Source organism: Notothenia rossii (assembly GCF_949606895.1).
Source record: "Notothenia rossii genome assembly, chromosome: 5".
Taxonomy (NCBI): Eukaryota; Metazoa; Chordata; class Actinopteri; order Perciformes; family Nototheniidae; genus Notothenia; species Notothenia rossii.
In genome coordinates this window covers 45,116,555-45,139,869 of record NC_136903.1, presented here as the reverse complement: position 1 = coordinate 45,139,869, position 23,315 = coordinate 45,116,555, and the positions used below count along the sequence as shown (strand labels likewise).

Genomic DNA, 23,315 nt, shown 5'->3' with positions numbered 1-23,315 from the left:
GTCATTGTGACATTTATAAATACGCATAAGATTAATCAAAACGTCATGGAAAAACTTTTATCAGCCTCCAGAGGGATTTTCTCTCCCACATGCACTCATAAGATATCTTACGGAATAGATTCCGTCAAATGTGAATTGTGTCTCTCTCACCCTCACTCTCTCTCTCCCTCCCTCTCTCTTCAGCTGGGAGCAGAGGGTGTTGCCTCATGGCAGAGTGTACTACGTCGACCACAACACCAAAACCACAACCTGGGAGAGACCACTGCCACCAGGGTACGCCTGTTACATTTTTACATGTTTTTTTATCGATACATTGATTTGTTTTTCTACACATTACAGTAAGCCCATGTTAGGCTGACCAATAAGCTCGGCTTAACATCAGATATTTTTCAGCCTGTCATCTCTCCAACCTGATAATTATTTTCCAGCACAAAACTTGGATTTCTCAATATCATGCCTCAAATAAGGAAATTACCGTAATTTTCGGACTATAAGGCGCACCTGAATATAAGCCGCAGCAGCTAAATTGAATGATGTGTACATATATAAACCGCACTGGACTATAAGCCGCAGATGTTTTAATGTTTAATTACCATATGTAAGGGTTCGTGCACAGAGGGGATTGTCGGGAAAGAGATGGCTGTTTGAGGAAGCTCCCATTTATTAACATTTCAACAAACAAGTTGCATATTTGCATAACGTATTCAAGTGTTACCATTTAGTGCAATAGTAGCTACAGAACATGTACTGTGCTGTGTAAACTGTACTGTATCACATAACGTTTCAGACACACAAACTTTTCAACTTTCAAACTTAAACGGTGCGCTCCCAGCACACGTACCGGCAGTGATCTACAGCAGTGGTTTTCAACCAGTGGTACGGGGACAAACTGTCTCGCTCTCGTAATGTCTGTCTGTCTTGCTCTCGTTCTGTCTCTCGTACCACTCTCGGTTCTACTTTTACTTTTGCGCGCTACCTGTCTCACTCTTTTCCGGCCTCCAGCTTTTCCTGCTGGAGCCCGCCGCTTAAAGGTGGGGGGCGCGGACCGGTTATAGAGCCCATAGACTTAAAGGTGGTGGACTGTAACCAGTAAAATCCATAGATTTAGGAGGTCCCCTAGTGTCCGTTAGCTGTAAAAATCCATAGATTAGCCGCACCGTTATATAAGCCGCAGGGTCGAAAAATGGGAAAAAAGGCGCGGCTTATAGTCCGAAAATTACGGTAGGTGGATTGCCTTCAATTTGTAAAAATTCCATAAGCCCTTTAAGAAGAGCTTATTAACTGCTTGGATAAATTGAGGGATTCATATTTTTTACAGTTACTTCAGCAACATAAATACTGTTGTTAGTCTGAATGTTAAAAGCCTCATTTTTTTTATTAGATTTGGGAGTATTTTTGTATGTTTATACAACACAAATAATGTATTTGTTAGATAAGGAAAGAATCAGATTTCAGCGATTTCATTTAAATGTATTGAACTATCCTCCAAATTGAGCAGATCGAATGCAGAGAATAAAGAGAGACTTCTTGTTTCTTGTTTATTTTAAAAAGGGATATGTTCTCGGTTATACAGTAGCCAAACACATTGTAATTGGTCATGAATCACCCAGTGTGACCACAGTGTTTGTGTGCGAAGGCATCATAAGGAGAACACAGTTTTCTGCCTCTCTTTGTAGAGAGCAGTCGAGGAACACAGGCCGTCTCTTTTATGACATCTAAACATTATTTATTGATGTTCAATGAGTGTGTGTGAGACTGGGTGACAGAGAAAAAAGAGAGGCCGCTTTTTGAAAAAGGTATCCCCCCCCCCATTCGCCAAACTTCACTTCCCATCTCAGTTTTTCCACACAAGGAACGAGAGGGGGCCCGGAGAACAAAAGTCCTTTCTTAGAGCCACATGGACCTCCATCCACCACGCTGCTGGCTGCTGGCCAAGTGGCCCTTCAGAGGGTCAATTAGCACGCTAATGCCGGGCTCTAGATGCACACACCAGGAACTGTTTAGAGGCTGGGGGGGTCCGGGGGCAGGGTGGGGGTTGTTAGGCAATCGAGGTTTGGGAGCTGAAATAATGAAAGCCAGACTGAGGAGAGCTCCTGAGTCTATTTATCAAACGTGATACAGCACCAGAGACGGAAGAAGTACTCCTTTACTTAAGAAGAAGTACAAATACTATGGTCTTAAAATACTCCATTACAAGTAAAATCTTTAATACAAAATATTACTTTAGTAGAATAATAACCTAAATATACGAACGATGTCAAAAGTAAAATGTGTAAATATGCACAGTGGTTTTTTTCCTTTAATATAATATTAGATTGTACAGATTTTTCCCTCCCTACATATGTCAGAGAATTTTTATGTTTGCAATGTGGAGACAACTTTTAGATAGTAAAAAGTACTGGGGTGTTTTTTTGTGTGTTGGTAGTGCAGTACAGCATCAAATCACATAAGAAAAGGCTTTTTTTTTGGTAAAAGGAAACTAGTAGCTATGAGTGTTAAATAAATGTACTGGAGTTTAAGTATATAGTAGCATAATCAGGGCTGCACATAACTGGTGCGCGCATGCGCACCTCCGCCAACAAAAGAGAACCGGGTCATTTGAAAAAAGGCGCATTTGCGTACCAACATTGAGAGAGGGAGAGGAGAGAGAGAAAGATATTTGCGAGTTGCATATGAACCATGATATGAACTCAGGGCCGGCCCGTAGCACTGGCTAGATGTTCGCCTAGGGCGCCAGACCTGGGGAGGCGTTGCGCTGGCAGTTCTGGGAGGGGAAAAAAACATTTTTGACCGTTGGGGCTCATCCTAATTTTCGGCCTTGATGTAACAATATTCATAATTAAGTAAAGGTAACACCCTTTTTACCCCGGTTACAAGTTTCATTTGCCCTGTACGATGGGCGCTGTAAGTGATGAAAGTGGGGGATGTTGGCTTATCTGGCGCCCGCAGCTCACAGCCAAAATGCGAGTGAGCGAGGGAGAGAGAGAGAAGGGTGCACCGCCCGGTACCGGCGCTGTTGTTATTATAATCTGGTGCTAGCTGCTCTAACGGATATAAGAAGAAGATGTTTCTACAATAATGTGGAGGGAGAGTTCTCTCCAGTCAGACTGAGAGGCTGATAACTACTGCTCAGTGAGGTAAAGGACTCTTGAGTGTTTAGATAGTTCACTTTAGTCTAAGTTCAAACGGTTTGGTCACAATTTATGTAAACACATATTTCCAAGGCACTCCTTTATAATTATTGGGATAAACAGGTTTGAAATCATTCAAATGTACTATAGGACAGTAACCAAAAATATCCTTTAAAACTGGAGAGATACAAAAAAATGCATAAATAAATGTTAACTATAGGTAAAATAAGATATGAATGAACAACACAAATAAAATAATGTACATTCATTTGTTATTGGCTGTGGTAGGTTATTGGTTATGTTCACATACTTATTTGATTACATCCACTTGTCTAAGATGACAACAGAGACTTTCGACCCAAAACCAGCTGTTTACTTGTGGATGCAAGCAGCTAATCGCAGACTCAACCAGAGAGAAAGGAGTAGGCCTACATCATCAGCTACCATGTCCGACAGAGAGGAAGACAGTGAGGAGAACAGTCAGGAGGGTAGTGATGACAGCTTGTAGGATTACTGGTCTTGCTTATGTTGTCTTGTGTTCACCTCTGCATGTGTGTTCTGTGTTCACCTCTGCATGTGTGTTCAGTGCCGTGTGTCTGGCAAATAAAGTCAAGACCCCCTCAAAGTTACGGTTTATTTCATTTTAAGGATGAGCACCAAGCAACATCTCCAGGTGCTCCTTTGAGAACCAGGGCAAACATGTTATGTGCACCCCTGAGCATAATATTTATTTTAGCAAACGCCAGTTTTTAAATTCCAGACTGGCACATCTGCAAAAGCAAACTGTCAATCATCCGAACAAAGAGTAAAACACACTGCAAACATGGCCCCTTCACTGCAGTACAGTATAATGTACTTTCATTTTGACAGAGACAACTGACAGCTAACTTGAAGAAATGAGCAGTATTGTGTCTGAAACTACAGAACAGAAACATTTAACAAGATAAATAAGAACAGGAAACTGAGGCTACAATCCGCATAGGCTCACCAAAACTGGACATAGAAGATTGAAAAAACTTTGCCTGATCAGATGAGTCTCGATTTCTGCTGTGACATTCGGAGGGTATATTCTGAATTTGCCGTAAACAACATGAAAGCATGGAAATATATAATAACATATATATATTATCTTATAATAAATCACTGGATTTTGATTATTGATGCTTGAATTTGTTCTTACAGCTGTAAAGGAGGAGCTTATTTGAAGTACTTTGCTTTACCTGCTGCTGCATATCTTGACCTTAATACATACAGTATGTCATGTTTTACATTAACATTTCAATCTGTAAAATAATTTGCTAATAAAGTTGTCAAATAATAAAAAGTGCAATTTGCCTTTCAAACTGTAGAGAAGTAGAAATATAAAGTAGCATAAATAAAAAATGCTCATATAAAGTACCTCAAAATAGTACTTAAGTAGAGTACTTAGCCGCGTTCACACCGCAGTACTTTTCCCACTTTAGTTCCGATATAGCGAAATGTCGCGTTCACACCAAAAAGAGCCGGAACTGAAATTAGTTAATCAGAACCTTTACCTTGCTAGAGAGCAGGTGCTTTCATGGGAGAAAAAGGTTCCTATGTCTGATTGGCTGGGCGGATTGCAAACCACGCCCCGTAAAACTCCAAACAAGTTTTGTGAAGCCACCATTTTATTATCTTCGCATTAGCATTATTAGCATTAGCATTAGCCCAGCGCACAAATGCAGAGAGACTAATTTATGGCAACACAAAAGAAAACATGGGAGCGGTGGAGATGAGGAGGTGTCGGCGTTCTGGCGATTTACTCGGAAGGCTTCAGTAGAAGCGGCTGGGAGTCCCAGCAGCTTCTACTGAAGCCAGTCCCTATCTCCGGGGACTTCCAGCCGGGGACTTCGGGTGGCAGTATACGCCGTCAAGTTGTTTGCGGCCTGCCAGTAAACCCAAAGCAGCAGAAGAAGAAGAAGTGACGTCAACGGCTTCATTTGCCTAATCCTTCCCCAGGAACTTATTCCAGTGTGAACGCGATCTGTACTTGTTCATGAGAACTAAAGAGTTCTCATGAACCTTTGTGGGACAAGTACTGCGGTGTGAATGCACCTATAGAGTTAATGTACTTTATTACATTCCACCACTGGTTCCCGGATATGCACGGAGTAGATAGTCAATGACAAGACTTGTACGAAGAGTTAAAGTGAGATAGCAGAACTAAGTAGAGACTCTGAGACATGTTGGGCTCTGGGTTTTTCCTTGGCTCCAGTAAATAACTAGCTAATGCTAATATCAAAGAGCGAACAGTATTTACCGTAATTTTCGGACTATAAGCCGCGCCTTTTTCCCCGTTTTTCAACGCTGCGGCTTATATAACGGTGCGGCTAATCTATGGATTTTTACAGCTAACGTCCACCATCTTTAACTCTATGGGCTCTATGGCCGGTCCGCGGACCCCCACCTTTAAGCTGCGGGTTCCAGGAGGAAAAGCTGGAGGCCGGAAAAGATTGAGACAGGTAGCGCGCAAAAGTAAAAGTGGAACCGAGAGTGGTATGCCGCTGCTGTGGCTTATATTCAGGTGCGCCTTATAGTCCGAAAATTACGGTACTTGCCTTTTTAAGAGGAAGCTCAGAGGCATAGTGATCAGAGAGACCAAATAACTCTGTTTGCAATCATCCCCTCTGCTGAGGTGTCCTTGAGCCAGATACTGCAACCTACGAACCCTCTGGGTGCTGTCATGTAGACATCATCTCATACAGGTTCTCTTGAACTAATTTTAGTTCCGGCTCTTTTTGGTGTAAACGCGACATTTCCGAACTATATCGGAACTAAAGTGGGAAAAGTACTGCGGTGTGAACGTGCCTATAGAGATCTTAGTAATGCCACAGGCAGGCACTCCCATGCCATTAGCACATCATCTCATACAGCAAACACAACATGAATGATTATAAACACAGAATTGTCCATTCTTATTATCCTTCTTGTTGTATGCTAATGTTAATGCACAATATAGTTGCTAACCCCGGAAACAGGCCCGGTTCTACGGGGGTGCATAAGGGTGCCCTCAGTTGACCCTCAGTTGAGTCGTTATGCACCCTCATTTGAAAAGTGAAAAAATATTACATATATAATAATAATATAGTTGAAATAAAATAAATTGCAATTGTGTTAAATAACATTGTCTGCTGCATTTATTTGGTCAATTTAAACGGTAAGTAACGTTATTATGTCAGGTGCGCGTGACCTGTGCCGCTGCGCGTCATCTTCAAGGTGCTTTCACAGCAGTCAATGATGAACATCAGAAAATGGTTAAAACAACCAGCCCTAATCACCAGTAGTAACACTGCATCTACTGCAGGTAATAACAGTTCAGATCATGGGGACATTACGTTACCCGCGGCCACTGTCGTGGACACTAACATCCTCCCGCCCGACTCGCCGGCTTTGCCCGCCTCGCCCACGGAGGCGGAGCAGCCACAGCCGTCTTCGTTGCCCCAAACACCGCCACCCCTCGGCGGCCCGCAAGTGCCAGAGGACCTCGGCAAAACAGAGCCTGCCCAGGTATATTGAAAAAAGTACCCAACTCGCCTATACAGCGGGGTGGAATATTCATGTAAAAAAGATGCCATCTTCTGCTATGCATGTAAACATTTTGGTTCAAGTAAGTCAGATGCCTTCACCACAACTTGCTACAACAACTGGCACCATGCTCTTGTACGTGATAAGGGACTGGGAAGGCATGAATCAAACAAAGAGCACATGAAGTCAGTCACTTTGTGGAAGGAGAGGCTTGCAAGAAGTGAGACTGGTACAGAGGTTTCCACTCTTGTAAATGCAGCACAACTGGAGAGAAACCGCACCTATCTAGCAGCTATTGTGAACATAATTCAATTTATAGCTGTAAACCAGTTGCCTTTCCGTGGCTCTGTTGATGCGTTGGATGCAAGAGGCGAGGGGAGTTGTGGTATTTTTCTAGCAATGATGGACTACACCCTTCAAAAGGACAAAGAACTTGCTAAGATTTTTAGCACCAAAAATAAATCTGTTTACAATTCTGTTTCATATGGATGTTGAGAGGTATCCATAGATCTCTTCATTTTGCTCTCGAAGTGCACCACATTGAAGCTTTTAACTTCAATATTTAAAACAAAATCTTCCCGGGGGAGCATGCCCGCGGACCCCCCTAGAGGAGGTGAGGACCCCCCTAGAGGGTGTTCTCCTTGATCTGCCCGCCTCCCTCAAAACCAGGATGGTCACCTTCGCACCTTGGTACACTGGCGAGCTGCGGAGAATGAAGACAGCTGGGCATGTCCTTGAACGGCGGCTCAAGGCCTCAGGACTCACTGTTCACCGGTCAGCCTATCGTGAACACCAGAAGGCCTATGCACAGTCCCTCAGAGATGCACGGTCCCAGTACTACTCCTCCATCATCAACAACAGTACTGGAAACTTCAAGCAACTCTTCTCCACCATCAACCACCTCCTAAAACCCCAAAGTCCACTACACTCCGACTCCACTGAGAAGCAGTTTAGCAACTTCGCTGCCTTCTTCAAAAACAAAGTTGACACCATCCGCTCCCTCCTCTCTAGCCCCTCTGCACCTCCAGTTCCAACTGCCGACCCACAGCCTGGGACAACCCAGCCTCTTCGCTGTTTCTCGGTCATAACTCAGCGAGATGTTGAGGGCATCGTTAGGAGGATGAAGCCCTCCACCTGTGTCCTGGACCCCCTTCCGTCAGCTCTGGTGAAATCCTACATCAGTACAATGAGCCCCATGATCACTAAGATCGTAAACCTCTCTCTCCAGGCTGGCCATGTCCCCTCTGCCCTCAAAACCACTGTCATCAAACCTCATCTCAAAAAACCCTCCCTTGACCCGGGAGTCCTGGCCAACTACAGACCAATTTCCAACCTCCCATTTCTATCAAAGGTGCTGGAAAAACTAGTTGCAGCACAGCTCCAGGACCACCTAAACTCCAACAACTTATTCGAGAAGTTCCAGTCTGGTTTCCGCTCAGGCCACAGCACGTCGTTGGTGACACTGCCCTGGTCAGGGTCAACAACGACCTGCTGATGGTGGCTGATCCTGGCTCTCCCTCTCTCCTCATCCTCCTCAATCTCACTGCAGCTTTCGACACAGTCGATCACGGCATCCTCCTCCACCGTCTCCACTCCACCATCGGACTCTCTGCCTCTCCCCTTGACTGGTTCAGATCTTACCTCACCGGGAGAATAGAGTACGTCTCCTTGGGTGAGGCAGAGTCGGGTATCCATGATGTCACCTGAGGTGTCCCTCAAGGATCAGTTCTCGGCCCCACCCTATTCACACTCTACATGCTCCCCCTTGGCTCTATCATCAGCCGACATGGAGTATCATTCCATTGTTACGCCGATGACACCGAACTGTACCTCAGGATCAACCCTACCTCCTCTGCAGCCCTGCCTTCACCCACACTTACTGCCTGCCTGGAGGAGATACAGGCGTGGATGAAGCAACACTTCCTGAAACTGAAAAGCTCCAAAACCGAAGCCATTATAGTTGACACCCCACACCAGGTTCGGTCATCCACCATCACCACCATCACCTTCTCCGGCCAGGACATTACCCTCTCCTTAACAGTCACCAACCTGGGTGTGAAAATGGACGCCCATCTGACCTTTGAGTCCCATATTAAACAGCTGTGCAAGAACTCCTTCTATCACCTCAGGAATATCGCCAAACTCCGCCACACACTCACTCTAAAGGCTTCTACATTCTCTAATTTCCCCTCCTCGACTCCTATCCTCGACTCCTATCCTCGAGACTTAGTCCCGCCCACAGGAGATGCGAGCGGAGGATTCGAGAAGGGGAACCGAGGAGAGAGGAGGGGAAGCAGCAGGCGGTTGGAGAAATGAGAACTCCTCTCCTCTGAGTGGTCATTTTAAAGAGACGTCCATTAATGATGACAGGAGGCACAGCAGCACTTTGTCTGATGGACAGATGTGTTCATGATGACTTATATATTTACTTTTAATTCATTCACAGTGCGGTATAATGAGACAATAACAGGCTACAGATGCGGACATTTACAGTGGGGCAAAAAAGTATTTAGTCAGCCACCAATTGTGCAAGTTCTCCCACTTAAAAAGATGAGAGAGGCCTGTAATTTTCATCCTAGGTATACCTCAACTATGAGAGACAAAATGAGGAAAAAAAATCCAGAAAATCACATTTTTAAAGAATTTATTTGCAAATTATGGTGGAAAATAAGTATTTGGTCAATAACAAAAGTTCATCTCAATACTTTGTTATATACCCTTTGTTGGCAATGACAGAGGTCAAACGTTTTCTGTAAGTCTTCACAAGGTTTTCACACACTGTTGCTGGTATTTTGGCCCATTCCTCCATGCAGATCTCCTCTAGAGCAGTGATGTTTTGGGGATGTCGCTGGGCAACACGGACTTCCAACTCCTTCCAAAGATTTTCTATTGGGTTGAGATCTAGAGACTGGCTAGGCCACTCCAGGACCTTGAAATGCTTCTTACGAAGCCACTCCTTCGTTGCCCGGGCGGTGTGTTTGGGATCATTGTCATGCTGAAAGACCCAGCCACGTTTCATCTTCAATGCCCTTGCTGATGGAAGGAGGTTGTCACTCAAAATCTCACGATACATGGCCCCATTCATTCTTTCCTTTACACGGATCAGTCGTCCTGGTCCCTTTGCAGAAAAACAGCCCCAAAGCATGATGTTTCCACCCCCATGTTTCACAGTAGGTATGGTGTTCTTTGGATGCAACTCAGTATTCTTTCTCCTCCAAACACGTCTAGTTGAGTTTTTACCAAAAAGTCCTATTTTGGTTTCATCTGACCATATGACATTCTCCCAATCCTCTTCTGGATCATCTAAATGCTCTCTAGCAAACTTCAGACGGGCCTGGACATGTACTGGCTTAAGCAGGGGGACACGTCTGGCAGTGCAGGATTTGAGTCCCTGGCGGCGTAGTGTGTTACTGATGGTAGCCTTTGTTACTTTGGTCCCAGCTCTCTGCAGGTCATTGACTAGGTCCCCCCGTGTGGTTCTGGGATTTTTGCTCACCGTTCTTGTGATCATTTTGACCCCACGGGGTGAGATCTTGCGTGGAGCCCCAGATCGAGGGAGATTATCAGTGGTCTTGTATGTCTTCCATTTTCTAATAATTGCTCCCACAGTTGATTTCTTCACACCAAGCTGCTTACCTATTGCAGATTCAGTCTTCCCAGCCTGGTGCAGGTCTACAATTTTTTTTCTGGTGTCCTTTGACAGCTCTTTGGTCTTGGCCATAGTGGAGTTTGGAGTGTGACTGTTTGAGGTTGTGGACAGGTGTCTTTTATACTGATATCGAGTTCAAACAGGTGCCATTAATACAGTTAACAAGTGGAGGACAGAGGAGGCTCTTAAAGAAGAAGTTACAGGTCTGTGAGAGCCAGAAATCTTGTTTGTTTGTAGTTGACCAAATGTGATTTTCTGGAAAAAATGTTTTCTCATTTTGTCTCATAGTTGAGGTATACCTAGGATGAAAATTACAGGCCTCTCATCTTTTTAAGTGGGAGAACTTGCACAATTGGTGGCTGACTAAATACTTTTTTGCCCCACTGTATATAAACAGGGGTGCACATAACTGGTACGCAGGTACGCATGAGCGGAAACAATCTGAAATGCGCACCGCCACTTGTGTCACAAAGCGCATTTGCATACCGACGTACTTGTGAAGCTTTTCCAGAAGGCGGTTAGATCACCGGACTATCATCGGTCTCCGTGTGCACAGACAGGGCTGCTGTTAACGTCGGTCTGTACAACGGAATTGTGCCAAAACTACGCCAACCAGCTGTGGAGGGAGACTCCCCCCCCCTTCACTGGAGTACTGCGCTAAAACAGCTGATCACAACGTTCACGCCCTCTGGTCACGAAGTAGTCCTCTGGCCCCCCCCGTTGACTTTCCTGAAGTACTCCACTAGCACCACTGGAGCCAGAAGTTGGACTACCAAACACTGACTCCAGGTACCTCACTGAGAAAGTTATGTGCACCCCTGGATATAAATATATACAATTTCAGAATCAAACAAGTATGAGAGCATTTTCATAGTAACGTAAGACAATCAGAGACTGGATATATCCCCCCCCCTGCGCAAATACAATCATATCACCCCCATCCTTAAAACACTACACTGGCTCCCCGTGGAACTGAGGATTGAATACAAGGTCTCCCTCCTCACCCACTAGTGTATCCATGGAACTGCCCCCCCCCCCTACCTCAAGGAACTCCTCACCCCTTATACTTCCTTGCTGACCTCCCGCTCCAGCAAAGCCAACCTCCTCAAACCCCCCAGGACCAAGCTCCGTACTATGGGAGACTGGGCTTTCTGCTCGGCTGCTCCCAGACTGTGGAATGCTCTCCCCGAGCACATGAGAGCACCACAGACCGTGGAGGCTTTTAAAAAGGCCTCAAAACCCATCTGTTCAATAAAGCTTTTGCCTAGACCTTTTATCTTATTTATTACTACCCTTTTATTTATTTGTTATTGTTTGATTTTACTACTTTTTATTAATCCTACCGTGTTGTGTACTGTTTTTATTTTTGTTCCATGCATCTGAACTCAGATATGAAATGCGTTATAAATTAAAGCCATTATTATTATTATTATTATTACTGACACAGAAACACAGCAGATGCATGCCTGTTGTCACGCAGAAACCTGGCGTCTCCATTGTTTCCCTCAGCGGTTTAATTGGGGGCTGCCATTGTCTTTTGAAGTGAATAATTGTTAAAAACTTCATAGGCTTAGCCAAACTAGTTAGAACACCACAAAAAAAACAGTTCCCTTCAAAGCTAACCACCTTATATGTGTTGGTTTATTTTCTTAACTTTTTTGTATTGGCTATACATATAGGATAGGTAAATCACAGCAAAGAAAACAAGAAAAAGTAAAGATAAAACATGTGCATTCTTATATTTTGATATCGTTTTTTAACCGTCTTACATCTCACAACCAGCGACATCCATCCTTTGATATTTAATAATTTATTTCTCCATGTCCCTCCACCCTACTTTTACACTTGTATCCCTTATCCCCTCTTTTTCCTCCCACTCTCCCTCCTCCCCTTACAGTTTTCTTGTCTATTTTTTTATTTCTTGTCTTTTTATATCAGTTCCGTTTCTATCAGCAGCCCAGCTTTTTATTATAACCTCCCATTATTGACGTGCCTAAAGCAGATGTTGTTAAAAGACACAGCCACCCCCCCAATTCACCCCCTCTCTGTTTCCCCTCCAGCTGGGAGAAGCGAGTGGACCAGCGGGGAAGGTACTACTATGTGGACCACAACACCAGAACCACCACATGGCAGAGGCCCACGGAGGAGTCTGTGCGCAGCTACCAGCAGTGGCAGAGCCAGCGCAGCCAGCTGCAGGGCGCCATGCACCAGTTCAGCCAGCGCTTCCTCTACCAGGTACATGTGGAGCACATTAGAAAGATGAGTCCTTCAACCCAGAAATGAGTTAGCATTTTACCGCTTGCAGTTCCCTCGTCTTGAAATATTTTTGATGTTTTTTGATGTTAGATGCTTGAAATAAGATCTGGGGTCTATCATCACCCCAAATAAGATCTGAGGTGATGATACAAGCTAAAGAGATTCTCAAAATGTGTTCTATGAAATATAATCTTTTCAGTAAATATCCCACTAGTCAACGCCTGAAGCTTCTTTGTGTCATAGAAACAGAGGTTGCTATCCAGTGGCTAAATGAGACTACAGAACTCGAACATTAGCTCCAACCTTAGATCCTTTAGCGGTTAGCGGTGCTAACGGGAATTTTTGTGACCATGATGCAGTCTGCTTATGGCACAACGTTGGGATTTTGGCGATTGCACAAGCGGTGTTAATATATGGAGATTATCCAGCTAAACAAAACGTGTAGGTATCATAACGATTATTAGCCACAGATCTAATTTCCTGCTTTATTCTGAAAACCAATAATGGGACCTCACTAAGTCAAGATGAACAAAGGATTAGTGCTTTCCTATGAAATATGCTTGTCCCCCAAGGTTAGCAATATGAATCTTTCTCAATGGATCAACCAAAAGGGCTCATTAAACACAATATAGAACAGCTTGACTGAAAATAAGTGTGTGTTTACCAGAAATGTGTAGTAAATGTCTGATTTATCAGTTTTGGCCAACAGTCTGACGTACATCTTTGTAAAAGGGTTTTGCCCTTTAGTTCATTGATGTTAGTGGCATCAGAAATAATTATTTATACTGGGAATAAAGTCTCCTGGGATTTTTTTGCTGCTGTCTTTATCATTTGAAGAGGCCATATTCTGCTTTTTGGGGTTTTCCCTTTTGTGTAGTGTATTGTATAGGTTTTTGTGCACTCTGTGCCCCTGCCTGCAACACCTCCATTGGATTCCTCCGTTTACTTCTGGAATATAATGACATCAGTATGTAACACCTGTACTTCTATTGGCTAGAGCTCCAACACATTGTATTTGATAGGCTAAAGTCATTTTTTACAGTGCATATAGAAAATCATCCTACCCCTTTGACATTGTTACTTTATTTATCGTACAGCCTGAAATAAAAACCCATTTAAAAAAAAATATATATATATATTATTATTTCCAAATGTATCTTTACAACATCAAACTAATGGGAAAAAAAGGAAACAGTTCTGAATATTATTTAAAAATTAAAAAATAGAATAACAGGGTTGGAGAAGTCATCAGTCCCCTGACTTAATACTTCATACGATCTCCTTTTGCTGCAATTACAGCCATCATTCTATTTCGATATGACTAGCTTTTCACATCTAGATTGGGCAATGTTTGCCCATTTTTCCTTGCAGAATTGTTCGAGTTCAGTCAAATTCCATGGTGAGCGGCAGGGACGTGCACAGGTACGGGCTAATGTTGCCCGGGCAACGGCCCATTTAGCCTTTTTGGCTGACCTGCCCCTCTGGAGAGAGCGAGAGTTTGTTTTTCTTTTTTCTGTTATGGCCGAATCAACATGATAAGCCCACAATTAGTATTGTCGCGTCTCGCTGCGGGAAAAAAAATTTCAGCGCTGTCATCTGCCAGTGCGTTAAGACCACCGGCAGTGTCAGATTTTGGAAACTTGATTTTGAGTTGTCTCATGGCAGTTAGGATATAAGGGACAAACCAGGGGACTTTACTTCCTCTTGATACCGTCGGTTATTTACAAAAAAACACCTAAATATAGCCTACTTGTTATTGTGCTTCTGTCTTTCTGTGTCTTTTCATCTGTAAACTCCCTCAACGGGGCCGCTCGCTCTCTTTTCTTGATCGCCCTCTCACGGGTGAAGAGTTCAATGTCCCGCTTCATTGTAGGATTTCTGCCATGTCTCTGACACTTTAGTTTGATCATCTCTGTTACAAAGTTATGGAATACTAAATAAATAAGTAATTAGATACCTTACCGTTACTGCGCTCATAAAGACTGATAGGAATAAGAATAATGCGTATTGAACGGGTTTCATTAATTAGTTAGTTTATTTAAGGTAATTAGTTAGAGGCTCTATTTTATCAGTATGTCTGCACAACAGTTACAATTACTACATTAGAACAGAATTGTCCCCATTTTGTCTTTAATAGTTACTAACATTATATATTTTTGATGAGATATCGGCCGCAAAACAAAAAATGTCCCTGGTTTTCATTTTTAAATCAAGTCACCGAATGCAAGTAGTCGCCTTAGCTTATTTTGCGAGATGTGAATACTGTTCAATTTAGTTGATGTAATAATCGTTTGGTTTCTTTTACATTAAAAACAAGTTAAAATGTTCAAAAGGTCTTGTTTTTTATCGGGGGGAGGCCCTTTTTCCAGTTTAGAGCAATAGCCCCTCAAAATGTCTGTGCACGTCCCTGGTGAGCGGCAATAGACTGCTCTCTTCGAGTCCCTCAATAGATGTTCTATCAGATTTAACTCAAGGCCTCTGACTTGGCCTTCCTATCCTTAAGCCACTGCGTTGTTCTTTTGGCAGTATGTTTAGGAATATTGTCGTGTTTGAAGATGAATGACTAGGGACCTCATTTATAAAGCCTTGCGTAGGATTCTCGTGGGAAGGTTGCTTACGTAGGACAAAGACAAATAAATACGCACAGACATTTTCCGATTTATAAAACACTGCACACGCACGTCCTACGCCGGTTTCCCTTTATAAATCACAATCAACTCGAAATGCAGCGCAGCTTTTGCAGGCTTCACGTAACGCCCATATTTGCCTATAAATAGTCAAAGAAACGCCCCGTATTAATATTCATTTTGACTGACTGCATGAAGAAGATCGCAGGAAATGAGGACAGAACAGCTAAGAAAGACATTTCACACCGTGTCAGATTTTGGTTCTTTTGGGAAGGTGGAGACAAATCACATTTGGTGGATGCAGTTTGAACCAGAGTACCAGCATGGAGGTCGGATCGTCACCAAAATAAATAAATAAGTGGTCCGAAAAAGGTTAATGACAAAATAAACATAACCTTCCTAAGGCAGTGTGTCAGTGTGTTTGTGCCGGGGACAGGAGGCCCCCCCCATGATGAGAAACTGTAAGAAAGTATCGGGGGATCCCTGCGGAGTGGAGTCAATTCATGTTTATTTTTTTATTTGGTGGTTTGTGTTCCAGCTGTCGATCAGCTGTGCGCAGTCTCCACTGCAGCCTGTGCGTCTCAACCCCCCCGCAGTAACTCTATATCCACCAGTTAAAGGAAATAAAACTAATGTGTTGAGTTATCAGCTGCCAAATCTACCAAATATATGGTGTTCTTAGCTTCCATACCTCCTGTGTTTTATGAGCGACTTATCAAGTCTTAGCAAACGGCATAAAACATGATTAAACATGATAGTATATAAAACATGCTCGTGTCTATACAACCTATAGAAATACAGAACGGCCTCAGTTTAGACATAATTCTGTCCTTCTGCATACCGCATCATTTACATCATACATCACGTCATAACATTAACGGTGGGGTAGGTAATTTTGGAGAAACCAGCTCGAGTACGCTAGAATTTGAAAATACACAACCGGTAAAAATCTGCCACTTCCTTACAGAGCCCCTCCTTCAAAACACACGAACGCGCACATGACCAATGAGGGCACGAGATAAGTTTGTGCACAGATGGAAGGCTGACAGGCAGGTAGGCCATCCAGTTATTTTAGCCAGGCGGCTAAAATGATTGGTCATGCTTTTTACAGTACTACGGATAAGTCAGTTTGCGTTGAGGACCGCACATTTTCCCGTCAAGTTTGTTTGTTATAAATCGCTAACATTGCTTAGAAACTGGCGTACGCCATCTTTTGAGCGTATGCACCGTTTATAAATGAGGCCTCAGATTGGGCAGCATCTATATTCCCAAGGTCAGACAGCGGCCCCGCAGTTAAGGGTTATGGGACTAAAACAACAGAGCGTTCTCAATGGACCATTAGTAAAACCAGCCTTAAAACTCTTATAGGCTTCTATAAAAACACCCCGACCTGCACTCTGTATGTTTGAGTGTGCATTTGTCCCTGTTTCTTACTGAGGCTGTTTGTGTGTTTTCATGTGCTTCTGGGTGTTTATGCATTTAAAATCCTTGCATTCCCTCTTTCTCTCCATCCATCTAACCCTCTCACTGTCTATCTAATCTTTATTCATGGACCATCATCCCATCCATCCTTTTTTAACTTGTTTATCCACTCATTAACAATTTCACATTTAAAGAATCCTTATTTAACATTCTATGTTCATTGTCATAACTTGTCTCCGTGTGGCTGCTGTGGTCTTTGTTGGAGTTTTAAGCAAAAGTTTATAAATCATTTTAACCCGAAAATTCAGTCTTCTCACACCGCTGTAACAGTCGTTGAACTTTGTGCATTAACTCTCATCGAACATCTTGCAAGGTAAACACACAAGCAGCATAAAAACAGAACTCCTTTTATGAAAGTTTCAACACAAAATGTGATCAGGTGCTGTTGCTGCTGACTTGTACTGGTTCATTGTCCACTGTAGTTCTTGGCAGGTGATCATTTTGGACCCTGGTAATGCTTCTAAGAAAAAGTAAATAAGATCTCTGTTAATGCTTCCCTTAAGAATAGAAAATTAACTCACATATTCCTGTAAGACTCAAATTAGATGAACGCATTAGTAACAGTCAGATGTCATTCCCTCTGGTTTAGGGCTGGGTATCAACCCTTAATAAAGTTGGAGTTCTGAACCAAATGTGTTCACAGCACTTAGTCTGTAAAGTATCAAAGCTCGCATTAGATTCTCACTCCTGTTTCTTTATTGTGGGATCAGATTTTTTCAACTTGAGTCATAGCTTTGCTAATTTTAAACAATCTAAACGACATTTGCTTGTGTTTAGACCAGGGGTCTGCAACCCGCGGCCCAAGGGCCGCATGCGGCCCTTTAAGCCCTCTGCTCTGGCTCCCTTGAGCTTAGACAAAGATAAGAATGAAATAAAATAAAAGTATTTGTAGGACTATTTATATTTTGTTGCATGGTTGAAAATGTTTCGTATCTTGTATTTTGAGGTGATACTGTGACACATAAATAAAAAACAAAACGGTTTTAATTAGGTCAACTAAAATATGCGTCACATCCTGCTACGGTCCCGCACGAGCGCCTTTTCCTGCAGGTGAATAACCTGACCCCCGGTTCGATGAGCGAACTATGGATAAATCAAAGAAAAGTACCGGAGGAACACAGGAATTAAATTCTGTGTGGACAGAGTTATATGCTTTCACAGCAAACGATGCTGGTTTACCGGTATGTTTGATGTGTAGAGAGAAGTTGTCAACGGTGCTGCAGCCTTTACGTATCGAGGAACAACACGGGAGAGGAAGACAGCTGACAATCTTCAGTCATAATTCAATGGGGTATGTAATTTATTTCAGAAAACATTTGTTGTTATATTCCATGGAATGCTCTTAACGTCCCGACAGCAATGAGTATATTAAATGCTTTGACAATAAATACATACAAAAATGTATCTCTGGAAGCCGTAGCGCTGTAAAAAGGACGACCAATCATTTAAGCCGGCCCGGCTAAAATGGTTGGATGGCCTACCTGCCTGTCAGCCTTCCATCTGTGCACAAATTTATCTCGTGGCCTCATTGATGATGCGCGTTCGTGTGTGTTGGAGGAGGGACTCTGTAAGAAAGTCTGAAGGAAGAGGCATATTTTTTCCGGTTGTGTATTTTCAAATTCTAGCGCACTCGAGCTGGTTTCTCCATTCTTACCTACCCTACCTTTAACTCTTTTTAGGGTGCAGCTATATGTTTTATTTATTTCAAAGTGGGCCCATTTTAATAATATTTTTTTTTCCTTCAAATGTGCAGAGGACTCCCCAAGTGCTGTGTTTAATTTATTTTAAAGTAGTCCTGTGTATTATTTGTAATTCTCCTTATAGGAGTTCTTTGTTTCTTATTAGAGGTTAACAGTCGTATATAATGTAATAAATAGCCTAATAAATGCAAAAAAACTATAGTTTTTGTCTGATATAACAATAAATACAACTTTATTAGCCATCAAGCTATGAAATATGTTTTGCGGCTCCAGACAAAAAAATGTTTTGGAAAAAGGAGCAAAATGGCTCTTTTTGTCAAAAAGGTTTCAGACCCCTGGTTTAGACCATGATTAAGACACACTTAAAGGCTCAAAGCTTTTTGTTTCAGATGGCACTTCTTTCCACCTTTCTTTTTTAAATGTTGGCAATGCTTAGGAGAAGGTTCTTAAAGAGCTGCTTTAATGTTCAAAAAGCTTTTTATTTTAATTTTTTATTTTAGCCTTTGCATACCATTTACATGCACAACAACCTATAGAACACACTACAGTAGAGGGAACACCACAAAAAGCAGAGCAGGGCGTCTTTAATAATAATAATAATAATAATAATGCATTTATTTTATAAGGCGCCTTTCAAGGCACTCAAGGTCGCCGTACAACAAGGTTAAAAACAATTTTTTACAAACATAGTTAAAAGCAAAACACAGTTTAAAAACATAACTACTAATGCAGGTGGGTACGTTCAGGTTACTTGGAAGTGTCACGATAAACTGAGGTTAAATGTCAGAAAGGTGACACTGCACACGCTCTCTCCACGTTGGGATAGAAAAATATAAGTTGGGGGTAGGATGGAAACTTTTCCTCCTCTGCAATTGTTTCCTCCCTCCCTCCCTGAGTGTGTGTGAGAAAAGCCAATAGGCAGCTCTGCCCTCCATGTTGATAGTGCACTGCTCTGTCTTGGAATGCCCACACTGCTGATAGCAGCTACTATTTATGGCCCCAGTGTGTGTGAACAAGGAAACACACACAAAAGTGCTCATAGTTTCACTGTGAGCTCATCCACATGTTCTACTGCCCCACTGACAGGCTCACATGAACTATAGAAAGAATTCTATAATTTGTTGTGCTATCATGCCATTAAAAAACTGGGCTTGTCTCTTTAATATCCTGTGGCTGATTCTGTATTGTTGTGTGTGTGTGGTAATGCGGAAGCTGATGTGTGTAAATCACATGCTCCTCCTCTCAGAGTGTGTGTTTGAGCAGACGTGTTCACAGGGCTGTAATGTCGAGGTCAGGTGCCACATTTCTTTTCTGTGGCACATGACAACCAAAGAGGGTCCGGGGGCAGCTATCCATCCACCATGTAACGGGTGTCTGTGTGCCCAAACACACCCACAATTATACACACATTGTGTAAAGTTGTGCCTCTGAAACTCATAAACACAACCACAAAAGTGTGTGTGTGTGTGTGTGTGTGTGTGTGTGTGTGTGGGTGGGGGTGGGGGTGGGTGGGGGTGTGTGGGTGGGTGGGTGGGGGTGGTTGTGAATTGCAGCTCGTTAGGAACCCCAGAGAGAGCAGCCTCAGGGTCATTAACTTCTGTTTCCGGCTCGCCCGTCTCCCTTCCCCCCCTTCTCTTCACCTTTACCGGTCTTTCTTTCTTTTAACCTCTATCCCTCCCCTTAACCCCACCCCCTCCAATCATTCTATCAAATCTCCAAAATCACCCTTTCCTGTATTGTGGAGAAATGTATTGATTTTAAACTCAGCTCATTTCTCAAACCTCTTTCTTGTTCTGCTTTCACCTTAACTTGTTGCTTCTATCTTTTTACTCCCTCCTCTCACTCCCCTCAGAGTTCTCCCTCATGTACTCCCTCCACTCTCCTCTATGACTTTCTGTCCATCCTGGCTGGAACAAGGAGCCTTAACAGCAGCACCTGAATCAGTCCTGTGTTTTATCACAGTGGCTGAATGTCACGTTCACTTATGTTCACACACTAGCCGTCAGTTCTCATGTTTCCATAGGTTGCTTATGGTCTGTGAAAGGACAATGAACAGGAGGGATTTCAACTCTTTGGTTTTGTTAACATGTTATGAATAAAAGAAAGAAACAAGTCCTTTCATTCGACTGTTTAAGTGAAGTTTACTCTCTGGTGGTTTTATTGAACAACCACACATTGTATCTTATTTTTGAAATACCTTGTTTTATTTTCCCATGTATCAAGGCACCATTGTGATATTTTCCAAACTTTACCAATAGACAAAAGAGTGGTTATGTGTTCATTAAGAGATGGACACTGTGGGTCTCATCTCAGACAAACTGGAGACACATTTTCAGCCTATATTTGTTGACATTTTGACACATATTCCCCCAGTAAAAGCATGCCGAATTAGCTTTTACCTATTCATATTTGCAACATACCCATGGAGGTGCAGACAACTATTAGTGTATTACTTTTAGATCTTAAAAAATATAATGTACTGAAATGTCTTGATTTATCTATGGTAGACTTCATATATTGCTGTCCTTAGTATATGAAAAAAGTATGTGTATCATGTCTGTTTATGTCTGATATGACTCATAGAAAGAGCATGAATCATGAAGCAAATGTAGCAATAAGGCATTACGAGTTTTGAAGGAGTGTGATATCCTCCATGCGCTGTCACACCCACCGCTGCTGCAGCTGCTGCTGCTGCCGGAAAACTACCAGGACTAACTTATATCACTAGCTGGCACTCCCTCCCAGCTGTTATTTGTCTTTTGTGGTACACTTAGTATACTTTGGTTGATTGGACCAATTTACTATTGGCCAAAACTAATTTAAAAATGCTATTCTGCTTTTTAGTGTTTTCCGTTCCTGTAGTCTTATATAGGTTTCTGTGCATGTAAATGGTCTGCAAAGACTAACATCCCTGTGTTCCCTCCAGAGGGAATTAGTTTACTTCTGGAACATAGTGATATCACATTGTAACACTCCCGCTTCTATAGGCTTGCGCAACACATTTGACCAATCACAACAGAGCCGGCAAGCTGACAAGTCAGAGCAGACTGAGCTTTTTGAACAAAACCAGCAAATTAACGTTTAATCAAATAATAGGTTATAACAAGACCTAATAACCAGAGATCATCATAATCTCTGGTTAAAACTCTTAGGTCAACCTTTAAGTTATTTTGTTGGACAATTTCATTTATATTAGCCTCAATGTCAAATTAATTGAGAGAGCAAAGAAATACAGATGCAAATATTCAGCAGCACTACATGTTTTGCATGGTTTAACTATTGCAAGTGTACACTGCTACAATTACAATACAAGTTTCTAACTTATTCAAACTAAATCTGCTTGTGTAGATCAGCACTGAGCTGCCATGTTAGACAGGCCGGTCAACTCACTGACCTCTAGTCTGTGTGATCCTGTTATCCCCTTCCTCTCCCTGTGTACAGTGATTTGCCTCCTCTCTTTGAGAACAAGTGACAAGTCGTCTATGCAACAGCAATGTGGCTTCAGATTTTACACAAACTTCAATTTGTTTAACTTATTCTTCTGAAGCCGCATTGGTGGTAAAAGTTTTAAAACATGAGAATAGCGACGAGCTTAAGCTGCCTTAAGCTGTGGAACCTGGCCTTGAAATGCTCCTTTATGGCGTTTTACTTCCATATCCATAACACCCTACCATTATTTCACACGTTTCTGCCAACATGCTGCTTTCCCTCTCTTCCTTTCCCTCCCTTGTTTTCTCAGTCTCTCTTTCTTTTCCTCCCCCCAACCTCCCCCTGTCTGGAAGCTGCTGAGGAGCTGAATGGTCAGAGCCAGGATGAAGTCATCTTGTCTTTATATCATTATATTCTCCTTTTACCTTTTTTAGTCACAGAAAACCCATATGGGTGGGGTGCAGACGCATAGATTGGCTGTCGATGGGAGCCACACACACACACACACACACACACACACACACACACACACACACACACACACACACACCCTTTAACCCTGTGTGGACACTCTGGCCCCTCCTGCAGGCCCCATCCTTTCCATCCCCGCTCCCTCACAATTTCCATGACAGATCCAATTTAAATGGGCACAGTCACATTTCTGTGTGCTTCGTAAAGTTACGTTGACATTTGGTGGATAATCGTGAACTTTATGTCTTCTCAGGAAACAATCATCACTTTTGTGGTGCAACCAGCCTCAGCTTTCATTTGGAAAATGTTTGTTATACTTTAGTGTAGCTAATAAAGGACAACAAGCGCTAACTGTGCTGCCATTACCAGTAATCTAAGAGAAGGAGAATTTATGATGTTCTCAATGTGTAATGTTTTTGTTTTTTTATATTTGTATAAATAGAACTCCCCACCTTTTTATGTACAGGGCCGCTAACAGGAGCCAGTGTTACATGTTGTCATAGAGGGTCTTGTGCTCCGCTTGCTGATCCAGTTAATGGTGTTGCAGGTATTTGCAACACACCTACACCTTTGATAAACATGGCGTGGCACAGAAACCCATCAGCAGCCACTAATTCCCAACAAGCGCCTTTTCAGCTACTTTTCCATTCAAGCTAATATATTCATGCGAGTGTATTTGTTTGTATTCCAACATAAGAACATACACATTGACGGACTGTTTGCCACGGACAAACTTTCCACACCAGGGCACACACACTTTTTGTTCACTGTGCGTGTGTGTATATGAGTGCAGGCTGAGTAAACCCTACAGTTGTTTCCAGGCCCAGGGTGAATAAAGGTGCCTTTTGTCAGGCCTGGGGTGGGTTGGGGCGACCGGTGAGGAGGCGGGGGGGAGGTGTCCAGTCTGGAACAAGCATGAATGTTTCCTCAGTTCCCTCAGACATCGCACTTTCCTGCCTACTTTCACAGCAGCGCTAGAAGAGAGCGAGAGGAGGAGGAGGAGGACCTCAGGGTGGAGTAGGGA

At 42.8% G+C, this 23,315-nt stretch overlaps 1 protein-coding gene across 4 annotated transcripts in view; it reads left to right on the top strand.

Annotated features, from left to right (window-relative positions):
- Nucleotides 1-23,315, top strand: part of wwp2 (WW domain containing E3 ubiquitin protein ligase 2) — a 72,295-nt gene that overhangs the window by 31,750 nt on the left and 17,230 nt on the right. For all 4 annotated transcript variants that reach the window (XM_079681871.1, XM_079681868.1, XM_079681869.1 and 1 more), the window contains exons 9-10: nt 184-273; nt 12,387-12,561. In XM_079681871.1, coding sequence (XP_079537997.1) covers nt 184-273; nt 12,387-12,561 — 265 coding nt within the window. The remainder of the gene's footprint in view (nt 1-183; nt 274-12,386; nt 12,562-23,315) is intronic.